At 33.2% G+C, this 14,021-nt stretch overlaps 1 protein-coding gene across 2 annotated transcripts; it reads left to right on the plus strand.

Annotated features, from left to right (window-relative positions):
* Nucleotides 1–4,658: 4,658 nt before the first annotated feature.
* LOC123204588 (exocyst complex component EXO70B1) lies at nt 4,659–8,649 on the plus strand. Of its 2 annotated transcripts, none has more exons than XM_044621327.1 (2): nt 4,659–6,869; nt 8,108–8,649. In XM_044621327.1, exon 1 carries the CDS (start codon nt 4,933–4,935, stop codon nt 6,847–6,849), a length of 1,917 nt encoding a protein of 638 aa, XP_044477262.1. In that variant the 5' UTR covers nt 4,659–4,932; the 3' UTR covers nt 6,850–6,869; nt 8,108–8,649. The 2 variants fall into 2 exon arrangements, with proteins under 2 accessions (XP_044477262.1, XP_044477264.1); XM_044621329.1 differs by lacking the exon at nt 8,108–8,649 and adding an exon at nt 7,157–7,337.
* The last annotated feature ends 5,372 nt before the right edge of the window (nt 8,650–14,021 follow it).

Consider the following 14,021-nt stretch of genomic DNA (forward strand, 5'->3'; position numbering starts at 1 on the left):
CTGAGGGTTTAGAATGGATATAATACACTATAAGTTATAGTTGATAGATTGACAAAGACAATGCATTTCTTGCCTATTAAGGACATCACCATTGTAGATTAGTTAGAGAGGCTGTATATGAGAGAAATTGTCAGACTACATGGAGTGCCCAAGATAATTGTATTAGAAAGGTACATATGGTTTGTGTCAACCTTTTAAAGGAGATTGCATAAATCATTAGGCACAAATTTGGTATTCAATACAACATATCACTCATAAATAGATGGTCAGATAAAAAGGACCAGCAAGGTGTTAGAGGGCATGTTAAGAGCTTATTATTTAGATCATAGGGCTAGTTGGGTGGAGATATTACCCTTAGTTGAGTTTGCCTAGAACAATAACTATTAAGCAATGATTTAGATGACACCTTATGAGGCATTCTATGGTAAGAGGTGTCGTTCTCCTCTACAATAGGATGAGTTAGGTAAGTGAGATGTTTTAATACAGTCTTTGGATTAAAGTTAACTCAAGATGATTGAGGATGTCTGATTAATCAAGTAAATGATGAAATAGGCATAAGATCAACAAAAGAGCTATGTCGATTAGAGACATAAAGATTTGGAATTTAGTGTGGGTGACAAATTTTTCATCAAAGTAGCCTCTTACAAGCATATGATAAGATTCAGGAGGAAAGTTAAGTTGGCTTTTAGGTTTATCAACCTTTTATAAGATAGTGGAATGGGTTAGTAAGGTAGCTTATAGGCTTGCATTGCTAGTAAGCATGAATCATATTCATAATGTGTTCCATGTTTTATCGCTATGTAAGTATATTGGTAACCCTTCATGTGTGTTAAAGACTGAAGAGATTTAGTTGTCATATGATTTGAGTTATAAGGAAAAACTAGTTCATATTCTAGATAAGAGGATTAAGTAGCTTAGAAACCGACAAATTCTCTTGGTTAAGGTATTTTGGAGGAACCATAAAGTTAAAGAAGCTACCTAAGAGATGGAGTACAACATCAAAAAAAAGTATCCCAACTATTTCTAATGAATTTCGAGGACAAAATTCAAATAAGATGGAGGAATTTTAACACCCATAGGTGCATCTCAAAGGCATTATAGTTATTTTTTTATGATTGTAGACGTATAAATGAGTTCATATGAAATAAATGATTTAATTTAATTGCCACATCAAGTAGAGTGGATAAGCGCCAAGTCAATTTGAATTTAGGTGACACATGATCATGTGTGTGGAAGACACATGCCTATGTGTGGTGTTACATGTTGGTCAATTTTTAAAAGGCACTTCAATAGTGTTTTAGGGATTTTTATCCCTATTCCAACATGGGTGTTTCAAATAGAAGGAAAGGAGAATGATTGAGTTGACTTTTTAGATTGTTATGGTGGTTTTGGTGCGATTTTATGGTGAAAAAGGTAATGGCAAAGGTAAAGAAAAGGAAGACAACCCTAACCCTTAAGTAATTGGAAGAAAGGTAAGTAGAAATCTCTTTCTACACCTAATGTTGAATTTTCCAATGGACTGAAGGTTTCCCTCTGTCGTTTTGTGACTGAGAATTCATGATTGAGCTTTATTGATTTGATGAAGAAGTTTGGAATTTGTGTATTGCCTTATGAAGTGTTATTAGGTTTAACTTATTTTTGTAAGGGTTATTGCTCTGATCATAGTCATGATTCAAGGATGTTTATTCTGAGTTTGTTTGAGATGTTTGATGATTGTAACTTTAGATGATTGGATATTGTAGTCTATATCTTGTGTTGTCGTGGGATGACCTTCGTGATTTAGGAGACATTTGATTTGGGTAATGTTTTATTACCAAAATAGAGAGATTACTTTGAAGATAGATTACTGAGAAGATTACTAGGTATAAATAATTACTACGTTTGATAAAATTTGGTAAAAATAGATAGTATAAATAATTAATGTGTTTGCTTAACGATAATAAAAAAATACTAGTAAATTATTTTACTTAAATGCCTTTGAATATAATTATTTTTAAATATTTTTTATATTAATTAAAATAAATTTATTTTTGTCTTAAAAAATTAATAAATTGTAATATAATTATAATAAAATCAAGATTACCTTGGTAATCTTTTAATGCCTGAGGTAAATGTGGTAATAAGATTACTATCTATATTACCTGTCATGTCAGCATTGGTAATAAAATATTATTATAATATTTTATTACTAAAAAACCAAACAAGGTAATGTAAATAATGAAAGATAGATTACCAAGGTAATCTTTAAAACACTCTAACCAAACAGCCTCTTAGAGTTGTTTTCATGTAATAAGTGAATTATGAGGTAATAATATCGATTCGATTGTTATTAAAGTATTACCATAGTGCTGAGTTACTAGTTTGTATATAGGAAATCATGTTGGAATGGTTGAAAAAGCATAGAAATAGATGAAGTGTTACTTTAGGTTTGCTCTTTAGTGTTCTAGTTTAACACACAACCATGTGCATGAAACTCAAATTTCAGATTGAGTTTTTCTAATGTTTTTATAACTGAGGCATAAAGTTCACCCATTTATGTTATATGTATGAGTATATGTGGGGTGAAATGACTAGAATACCCTAAGAAGTAGAGCGATTGAAGTAAAGTTGAGTTTTAAAAGTTTAAATATAAAAGAGGGTACGCACCCTTTCTTGAGGGACATATGCTCATGTGTGATTTTTAGAATGGACATGGGGAGAATACATAATGAAAGATTGTCATTCATGATAAGATGAAAAATGGCACCCTTATTAGGAAGTAACACGCTTGTCCCTATAACATAAAAGTGAGTAAGTGGACTGTACAACAAGTGCTCACATGACCAAGATGTCAAATCCTTGAATTTGATCCAGTCCGATCAGCCTAGTATACAACTATAGGACAACTTCTAAATGATAGTGTTTTGACTGAAAGATGTTATGGTCACATCAGTTAGGAATCTGAGGAATGATTCCTTAGTGACCAAGCGGGACATAATTGACACTAAAGATGAGAGGGTCACCTTAGAAGGGATCTTTTGTACCAAGTGGGACTTTAGTTATCCCGAGAGACATGTTACGTAGTCTAAAAGTTCTCAAATTCAATGTGAATTTACAAATATGAGATACAAGATCCATTATTATCTTGGTGAGAGTTTAGTGATAGACTTCAGATGATAGAGTACGATAGGTCAAGCCAAGAGTATTATAGGGATTATGTAAAAGTTTGTAATAAAGTCTTTTATTTACTGAGTGTCTTACTTTTATATGTATAGGTATAGGTGATCATAATGAGTGTAAGGCAAGCGACAGTTAGCAGGCATAGAGCAACTGGAGGCATTTCTATCATTTACATTATTGTCTAGTTTATATAATTGAGTTTTATTTGGATGTGTTTTGGTACAACTATGTGACATTGTGGATAATGCTTTTATGATTTGGACATCCTTTGGCATGTTTCCACTTAATGATAATAATATGAGCGCATTTTAGTAATTTTGAAATGTTATATGTGATTTTAATCATGTTATTAAATGAATGCATGCTCAAATAATCTAAGCAGTGACATCTTCTTTTGAAAGATAGTATTTATAGAGAAAAGTGTTACACACATAAAACAGCTCAAGCGACATTACCATCGTAGATTTTCACTGCAAAAACATGGCAACATTGAAGTTGTGCACAACGATAATTTTGATAAAAAATGATACTAAAAATCTAAATTTAATTTACCATACTAAAATTCAATTTTCGAATTTTATACTTTGGGATATAGAATCCTAATTTTAATGTCAAACTCTAATTTCCATTTTAATTCCTATTTTCAATATGATTTCAATTTCCAAATTCAAATTCAATAATTTTTCATATACCCCTCTAAGATTTATTTTTTATAAACAAAATAAAAACAATTTATTAATAAATCCTAGTTTTAGTATCTATGCATGATTTATAAAATATTGAATTAAAAACTTTAGGCTTATAATTGTTATATAATTTGAATACATAAAGCTTCAAAATTATTTGTATTGAAGTGATAGACGTTTTATTCTTGAAAACTTTCTAAATAATAGTCTTCAAAGAGAAAAACTGTATTATTATAGTTTTAGAGATGTGATCTAGTCAATATATAATAGTAGAATATTATACCTTATCAAAAGTTTAATTAACCATAATATCTGCATTAATATTCTCATTTATAAACAGTAATTAAACTATTTAATTAATCAATTCTACTAAAACAAAATAATGATTACTATTTTTAATATATTGTTCTTGAATTGAAACTATTATTGATCTCCTTCTTAAGGTATATTTAGTAAGTGTTTTTGTGCCATCATCAAACGAAATACAACAAATTAGACATAGCTTCAAACATTTTTTTTTATCGAGTAAATAAAATTTTCAGCACCATGAAAAGAGGACAGCGTTGAAGAGGTTTCAACTTCAAACTGAAAATGTGTTGCTAATAGACGAGAAGATTTTAAAGTGAAGCAGTCGGAGAGAGTGAAGGAAAACAATTTACTTAATTAGTTGATATTCGAACAAATGACATTTTTGCACAGTTTTTTTTTTTTTTAAAGAAATAGAAGACGGAAAATCTGAGGGTCTGGATGGTAAATAGTCATTCGGCCAGCGATTATTCGTGCCATGGACAAGAAGTCTGGAATGTCCCAAAAAAAAAATTGTTAAAATACCAGAAAAAAAAAAAAACCCTTACTGTACAAACCCTCGACACTAACAAGATAATAAAGACAGCACCTCTCTCAGTAGCCGGCGAATTATATCATTTGGGATTTCTTTTCTTTTTTCGTTTCACATTTCAAAAGATTCCAAACCAAAATCATGTCTCCCAAATTAAATACCTAATTCTTCCATTTCAGTATAGATTAGGATAAAAAGGCTCTTTTTCTTTTGTTCGGAACTCTTCCTTTTACAAGCCCTAGAAATATTATGGCGACCACCACCACCGGTATAAATACCGCCGGTGAGGACCGAGTCTTGGCCACGGCCCAGCAGATCGTGAACAGCCTTAACACTCCTAAAGAAGTTCGTGAAGACATGCTTTTGATCTTCTCGAGCTTCGATAATCGTCTGTCTAACATCGGGGATTTGGTCAGAAGTGAGTCCAGTGGTCCCCACCGGTTTGAATCGTTGGAGAAGTTCATTCTCCATTGGGACTGTAACTCCAACTGGGAGGATTCTCCGGCCGATGCCGCGGAGTACCTCGGAGCCGTTGACGAGATTTTGCAGATGATGGATGACTTGTCTGTTCGAAACGAGAACGAGATTATGGACCGGGCGGAGAGCGCGATCCAGATAGCTATGTCGCGATTGGAGGATGAGTTTCGTCATATCTTGATCCGAAACACGATTCCTCTTGATGCGGATCATTTGTACGGATCGATTAGACGGGTTTCTTTGTCTTTCGCTGCTAATGATGGGGAAATCGATGAGGAGTTTGAGAGCTTCGGGGAAGTGGGTGATGGGAGTGTGAGGTTTCACGAGAGAGGAGCGAGTTTAGGTGATGACGTGTGCGTGGATTTGATTAATGCTGATGCGCTTGTTGAATTGAAAGAGATTGCTGATAGAATGTTAAGGTCGGGTTATGAGAAAGAGTGTGTTCAGGCTTATAGTAATGTTAGGCGTGACGCATTGGATGAGTGTTCGGTTATTCTTGGTGTTGAGAAATTGAGTATTGAAGAAGTGCAGAAGATTGAGTGGAGTTCTTTGGATGAGAAGATGAAGAAGTGGATACAAGCTATTAAAATCGCAGTTAGGGTTCTTTTGAGTGGTGAAAAGAGGCTTTGCGATCATATTTTCAATGAGTTTGAATCCACAAAAGTGGTTTGTTTTAATGAAACTGTCAAAGGGTGTGTGATGCAGTTGTTGATTTTTGCTGAGGCTGTGGCCATAGGAAAAAGGTCGTCTGAGAAGTTGTTTAGGATTTTGGATATGTATGATGCTTTGGCTGATGTTTTGCCAGACCTGCAGGCAATGGTAATTGATGAGTTTGTTTGTAGTGAGGTTGATGGGGTTTTAAATGGACTGGGCGAGGCTGCCAAAGGGACTTTTGCAGAGTTTGAGAATGCTGTGCAAAGTGAAACTTCCAAGAAACCTATGCAGAGTGGAGAGATTCATCCACTTACTCGTTATGTAATGAATTATGTGAAACTGCTTGTGGATTATAGTGAGACTCTCAATCGTCTGTTGGAAAATGATGAAATCAAAGCAGATGCTTTGCAGAATGATGGAGATAATTTGGAGAATATGTCTCCAATTGCACGCAGATTGTTGTTATTGTTGACGTCTTTGGAATCAAATATTGAGGAGAAATCCAAACTTTACGATGATAGTGCCATGCAACATATATTTTTGATGAATAATATTCTTTATATAGTGCAAAAAGTGAAGGATTCTGAGCTTAGGAAACTTTTGGGAGATAATTGGGTTCGCAAAAGGCGTGGTCAGGTACGCCAGTATGCCACAAGTTATCTTAGGGCTTCTTGGAGCAGGGCCTTGTCTTGTTTGAAGGATGAAGGAATCGGTGGGGGCTCCAGTAATGCCTCTAAGGTGGCCTTGAAGGAGAGATTTAAGAGCTTCAATCTGTGTTTTGAAGAAATATATAGGGCTCAGACTGCTTGGAGGGTCCCAGATCCTCAACTTCGCGAAGAACTTAGGATTTCAATATCAGAGAAAGTGATTCCAGCTTACCGCTCGTTTATGGGAAGATTTAGGGGTCAGCTGGAGAGTGGAAGGCATTCTGGGAAATATATAAAGTACACACCAGAGGATTTAGAGACTTATTTATTGGATTTGTTTGAAGGATCTCCTGGCGTTCTTCATCATCTGAGAAGAAAGAGTACATAGGATTCAGGCTCTTGTTAAAGGTAAGCCTCGTGCTTGTCAAGGACTAGTTGCTGTAGAGTGTACCTGTTAAATGTATCTTGATGATATGCTTTTTATGTTGGTGATAAAATTATAAACACACATTTTTTTTTTTTGTTAACCTTACCTACTCTATATACTGTATTGAGTTCTGTACATGTGTTATAGATTGTAGCTTTTGTATTTGTGGATCCTGTAATGGTTCATGTATTTTATTTTCAGGAATCACCATCAGTATTTAATATTGTTATCGCCTCACTTTTATCTTTATCTCTTTGTAATTGACTAGGTTCTTAGGATGTGAGTATGTGCTTGTCTACACGTGTGTTAGGGAGAGGGGTTGTGGGAAGATGTCTAAGCATGTCAATCTACTAAATTGAACATCCTACAACTTGTAATAATGTGCTGTGACAGAATTTTTCTCTTTTCACACATTAAATGGAATATTCATGTATGTTGTTTATTGTCTATAAGATATTATTCATTCTTTCAGAATTTTATTGTTGTATGTAAACTTCCTGGAAAAGCTTTTCAATATAACTATATGTACTCATTTTGAGTGCATAAATGAGTGCACGTTTTATATGTATTATCATGTGATTGAATGATTTTGAATTTAAAATAAAGTAATATCTAATCACATATGATGACATATATAAGTGTGTGTCCATTTGTGTACTGAATGTAAGTACGTATAGTATTGCTCAAAGCTTTTAGATAATCCATTCCTTAAATTCAAATGGGAAGTTGTGGTATTGAATTGTTAGAGAAGTTGCTCAAACATGTAGCTCTACTTCCTCATTCCTTTAAAGGCTGACCATGATAGGGATTTTATTTTCTTCTATGTGAATTTAACTTATTAAATTAATTAGAATGAATGGATCAAATTTGTAGTCTTCAGCTGGATATGATGCTTAGACTCGAGGTTTAATTTCATCATTTGCAGAATTTGACATTTTAGAATATTAATTTAGCTTGTCAAGGTTGTGATCAAGTATCAAAACTCAAAAAACTGAGATGGCCGTAGTATGTTGGATGTTTTTCTCTAGTTCAATTTTGTAGTCTTTATGTGGTTGGTCAATCACCCATTTCTTAAATAATACAGGTAATTACTATATGGCATGTTAACTTGTGTCCATTAGACATATAGACATGCTAGTTGGGATGAATGTGTATGGCTATGGTTTTGAATTCATATGTCCTGATTTTGGGGAATTACCACTTCCATCTCTCCTTGCAGAGCTGAATTATAGATGCGTGTCCTGATTTTAACGAGATGCCACATCCAGGACCCGTGCTAAGCTGAATTTGAGTCTCAAGCATATAGATATTAGGTTTTAATTACTCAGATGTGGAATAACCGTGGAGGTTTATGCAGTTCAAATTCAGTCCATATGTTTAGATCTTAGTCATTGCTACTAATGGCAAGGCTAAGCCAATGTTTTTTGTATAGCAAGCAAGTATTTCAAATTCACTGAAAATTTTGGAGTATGATAATACCTAGTAGTGGTTGATATATGAGTACTGTTTGGAGGCTGATTAAATTTAAAATCTGACATCCCAGCCGCACAGTCAATTGGCCCTGTTTCAAACAGAAAGAATTTCAAAAACTTAATTGGGTGCTGGAATGAGTACTGGAAATTTATACTTTGCAGACAGTTCAAGTCAGAAATTTGTTAGGATTAGATGAAGGCTGTTACAGTTTAGGTTTGTATTATCCACTTCCTGTGGTATCATGTACATTAACTTTTATTCAAATTGCTGCCTGAGAACCATTTTCAACTTCTAAAAACTTTATATTTTCTTTTAGTTTTGCTGCTTCGGAAATACTCTGTAATGAATTTCTATGGTGTAGCAGTTAAATGGGAGCAAGTATAAAGATTTGGTCATTTGAAGTCCAATTATCTTGGTATACTTGTCATATTTTTATTATACCTAATACTGTAAGTGACATGAGAGTAGATTGTTGACCACTGGGACATTTGAAAATTCATCTACATTTTTGTTGTAGAACCTTAGCATTTTTTGTTCCTACTGAATTTAACTAGTGAATGCTCATTTCATCTGTATAAATTAGTTGAGTAAACCGTCCACAGTTGAAAATTAGTTTCCGGGAATATGCAACAGTGGTTCATTCTGGTCTCTGGTCGGAAAATACATTGTCTTGTGTGTCTAGCTCTAAATAAAGTTACGAATACCGATAATGATTTGTAATTATGTCACTGGGTGGTTTAACTTAAGATAAAGGTGATACTTAATTTCTTAATAATACATGATACTTGTTGTCTAAATTAATATTCATTATAAATATCTCTTACTTGCCCTTACTCATGGAGCTTTATGTCTATGCATTTGATTTAGAGTTATACATATTTGGTGTAAACAGCTAAGTCAAATAACTGTCATAAATGGGTAGTTTATTCAATGAAACAAATTAAATTTTCCTTTCTTTCCGCTTTTATCATTTTCTTTCTCTCCTCTTGATTTTAGATCTAGAATGATGACAAATAATAATAATAATTGTACTAATAGAAGTATAGATAATAATGTTATTAGGGTATAATTGAATGTTTGAAAAAAAAACTACAATTTTTGGACTTGTTTGGGGTGTTAAGGAATTTTTTAGGGTGTTCCATATTCAAAAGAAGTGTAGTGGCAGATTTGAAATTTGTAGAATTTTAATATGTCCATAATAGGTTAAAAAAATGATAGGTACACTCTCAAATAACTGTCTTATTATGAAACACAACAAATTAAATCTGTAAATCTCATATTACAGATATAAAGGAAATAATAGAATTTTAAAATATTTAAGGCGAATATGTAATTTGAGAGGATTTTGGAAATTTAAAAAATTTTACATGTTTAAAATTGTTAAAATATTAGTATGTCACTCAATAGTTTTGAAATGATATATCCTTAATGAATTGAAATTTGGGGCATTGATGATATATTATAGAGTATTTGGATGGATGATATATTATAGACTATTTGAATTATAATGTAATTTTTAAAATATATACAGTGAATATATAATTTTAAATGGTTTTTTGAAAATTGTTAAAAAAGCCTAGGGCTATTTTCAAAAATTTTAAAAATTTGACTTTTTTTTATAATTTAAAAAACGATAGTTACATCTTACAAGATTTGAACATAACAATAAGACCAAAACACTTATTCCCACCCAAGGTATGGTGAAATTCCAAACTCTCATCTTCAACTTTCAAAAACTTAAACACCTTTTTATGATTTGAAAAACTAACAATTTCTTCTCAAAATTAAGTTAGGATTAAGGGTAAAATCGTTATTTAATAATAAGATTTAAAGTTTATATCATTTTACCCCTTTAATTTGAAAAACTAACAATTTTTTTCAATTTTGTCGACGAATTTTCAACCAACGATGCCCGATCTCTCTCCCTCTCGGTGTTATCTCTCCCTCTGGTGCTCAATATCAGATCGATGACTTTGGATTTGATGAAATCCAGACGAAGAGTCGAAACTCTTTATATGGATTTTTGTCATCCAAACGAAGTCAGTTTCGTCTGAATGATGATGATAACAAGACAGTCTAGATAAGGAGATCAAACTCGTCTGAACCATCATTATCATCCGGACAAAGTTGACTTTGTCTAAACGATAAAGATCTAGACGAAGAGTTTCGATTATTTGTTTGAATTTCGTTGAATTTAGATATCATTGGTCTAATATTGAGCTCCAAAAGGGGAGAGAGATTGGCCATCATTAGTAAAAAATTCACCGATGAAATTGAAAACCCTAGGTTGGGGGGAAAATGTCACTTTTCAAAACTTAATTTTGGGAAAATTGTTAGTTTTCCAAATTAAGGGGGTAAAATGATATAAACTTTAAATATTAATGTTAAATGATAATTTTGCCCTTAACCCTAACTAAATTTTTGGAAAAAATTATTAGTTTTCCAAATTATGGGTGAGTGTTTGGGTTTTTGAAAGTTTGAGGCTAAAAGTTTGGGATTTCACTATACCTTGGGTGGGAATAAGTCTTTTGGTCTAACAATAACTTATACGCCAAATGACTATTTTCCACTCAAGTTTAACTCATTCTCAAAAGCATAACCACAACATTTGAAAAACTCAAACATTTATCTATGGATTAACTTCTGTTAGAGACATAAGTTAAACTATCTTTTTACCTTTCATATTAAAAAATATATAATTTTATCTTATTTTCCCCCCTAGGTATTAAAAAGTTACATTTCACCTCCAAACCCTTAGGGTTTTATTCTTCCTGATGACAAGGATGATGGTGGCCACCATTCTCCTCCCTTCTCTCTTCATCACCATTGATGATGTCCCACAACCGATGAAGAAGCGTTGGTGTGACAAATCGAAGAAAATAGGTTCGACTTCTCTAGTTGCAATGAGTTTTCCATCAACTTCTATGGCACTGACTTGGTTTTCCATCGATTTGACTTCAAACAAAGACGAATTGCACGGCGAAAGCTTCATATAGAGTTGATTTGACAAAAACACATCAAACTTCGTTGTTGGTTCATGGAGAATGGTCGCATCGGTTTTCTTCAATTCGTCATGCTAGTACTTCTTCATCGGTCATAGGACATCGTCAGTGGTGGTGAAGAGAGAAGAGAGAAGAATGGTAGTTGTCCCCATCACTATCGTCGTCCCTGTAGCTTAGGGGAATAAAACCCTAAGAGTTTGGTGGTGAAATGTCACTTTTTTGAAGTTGAGGATGAGGGTGAAATATAACTTATCTAAACCTGAGGGAAAATGAAATAAAATTATATATTTTTTAATATGGAAGGTAAAATAATGATTTCACCCTTGTCTCTAGCAGAAGTTAACTCATGGGTCACTATTTGGGCTTTTCAAATGTCATAGGTGTATTTTTTATAATAGGCTAAAACTTGGGTGGGAAACAATCCTTTGGCATTATTATATTACAAATTATTTGAATCATAACAGTATTTTAAAAATATTTATGGATGAATAAGATACTTTTGGTAGGAACAATATCATAATTAGGGTTTTCAAAATATTTTAAACATTAATTTGTGAGTTTTTAAATCTGTTTATAGTTTAAATTATCATATTTAAAACATTTGAATATCATCTTTGAATAACTCTTTTTTTAATAATCGTATTCTAAATTATTGGTTGATAAAAGGCCAAAAGACTTATTTCCACTCAAGATATAGTGAAAACTCAAACTCATACCTGTCAACTTTAAAAAACCTAAATGTCCACCTATCATCTAATTTCTATTAGACAAAGAAGTGACGTCTCTTTATCGATGGAGATGAAAAGATGATTGTTGGAGATGATCTGCCATACTGGATGGTTATCAAAGATGAGTTGTCATAGCTAAATTGTTGTTGAAGATGAAGAACAAAACTTAGGGATTTTTTCTTTTTTTTGGGGGGGGGGGGGGGGGGGGGGGGAATGTCACTTTTCAAAACTAGAAAAGTTGAGGCTAGAGTGAAATGTTAATTTTCAAAAGTTGGGGAGAAATATATATTTTTGATAAAATGATAGTTTTATCTCTAACTCTAATAAAAAATTTTAACAGAAATTTGATAATAAATGGGTGTTTTGATTTTTGAAAATTGATAGATGTGAGTTTAAGATTTTAGTATATCTTGGGTTGGAATAAGTCTTTTGACCTTGATAAAATCAGTTTTTACCCCTTACAAATCTTGGAATATAATTTGCTTTTACTCTAATGATTATTCTTTATTTGGGCATAGAAACTGGCATCATGAATTTGTCATTCTCAAGAGTTTCAAGGTGTCTCGAAAGGCACTTAAAATGCTCATAAGGCTCCTATCTCTTGAATTTGCCAAAAACTGGAGAGTAAAAGATGCTTAAAATTCTTGAGTAAATCAAAAGTTTAATATATTGAAATGTTATTAAAAAACACTTGAGAATTAAATCTATGCCTTTTTTTATATATATGAACTCTTTTTTTTTTTCACTCAATCTACCCTTTAAAAAAGAATTGAATGGTAATTTTGTACCTCCCATAAATAATCCGCCTTAACTTTTTGCAAAAATAATGATAGGATTAAGATCTAGTCTAACAATCTGTGTTGTCGATTTGTCTCCCTTCTGACGAGTAGCTGAGAGGCGCGGTGTTCCCAGCAACCGAAGCACATATATAAAAAAACAAAAGCGACCAAAATTGTGCCATTTGTGGTCATTAGAAGCCCCAATCAAAGTGCAGTCTTAAAGATGTGATTTGATTTGCAGTTTTACTGTTTATTCCAAGTCTTTTCAGTGGCCCAAATAACATTAACCAGAAAACCAACCTTTTGGCATTTGGGACTAGGCTGTTCATTCAAATTAAATTCGAGTCCATATGGGTGTAGACGTCAAATTTTGGCCAATTTTGCGCCAGAACATCCTGGCAAGGTAACCTCATTTATCGGTTGGTCAATTTGGACAAACTCGCTGGCAGAGGCACATGGTGATGCTGCATTTTCACAATCTTGTAGATGAATCAGAGAATGTTGATAGCTATCCACTTGGTCTCAGAATTGGTCATCTTCATTTTCCGGCTCTGAGAACTGCCGACCAAGTTGCAACTTTGGGCTTTCGCTTTGGCTTTGCAGGCAGGAGCCAGTGGAACAATTTAATGAAAGGAATTGTCTATAAACAAAAATGGATACTGCGAGTGGTGGCATCGTCTCTTATTGGGGAACCAACTTGTATTCTAATGCAAATACTGAAAGACTCTTCCCAAAACCCTCTAACCAAATTTGATTCCAACAAAATTAAGGCCTCTTTTCTTGACATCAAATATCTTGTTTGCACGCAATATTTCAGGAGGTTCATATTATATATTGTAGGCTAATAGAAATTTTATGCAGCTTTCAAACTATTGGACTCAAATCCCCCAGCACTTGCCAAGTTTTAAGGTGAAAACGCATCAATTTGGAAGAGTCCTTATTGGACGGATCATGTTTCGAAATGTCAAGACAGACCTTTCTTTTTATACCTAGCTAGCAACCTCCATTGGAGTCCTCAGTTCAAGAACAATTTTGACAGTAGGACAACTACCATAAGCTCTGCATAGACAGTATATTTGAACATCAGTCATAAATAATTATCCATAATATTTGAGGTAAAGCCCAGTACAAGACCAGAGAATTATCCATTC

The sequence above is a fragment of the Mangifera indica genome, chromosome 20 (assembly GCF_011075055.1).
Source record: "Mangifera indica cultivar Alphonso chromosome 20, CATAS_Mindica_2.1, whole genome shotgun sequence".
Taxonomy (NCBI): domain Eukaryota; kingdom Viridiplantae; phylum Streptophyta; class Magnoliopsida; order Sapindales; family Anacardiaceae; genus Mangifera; species Mangifera indica.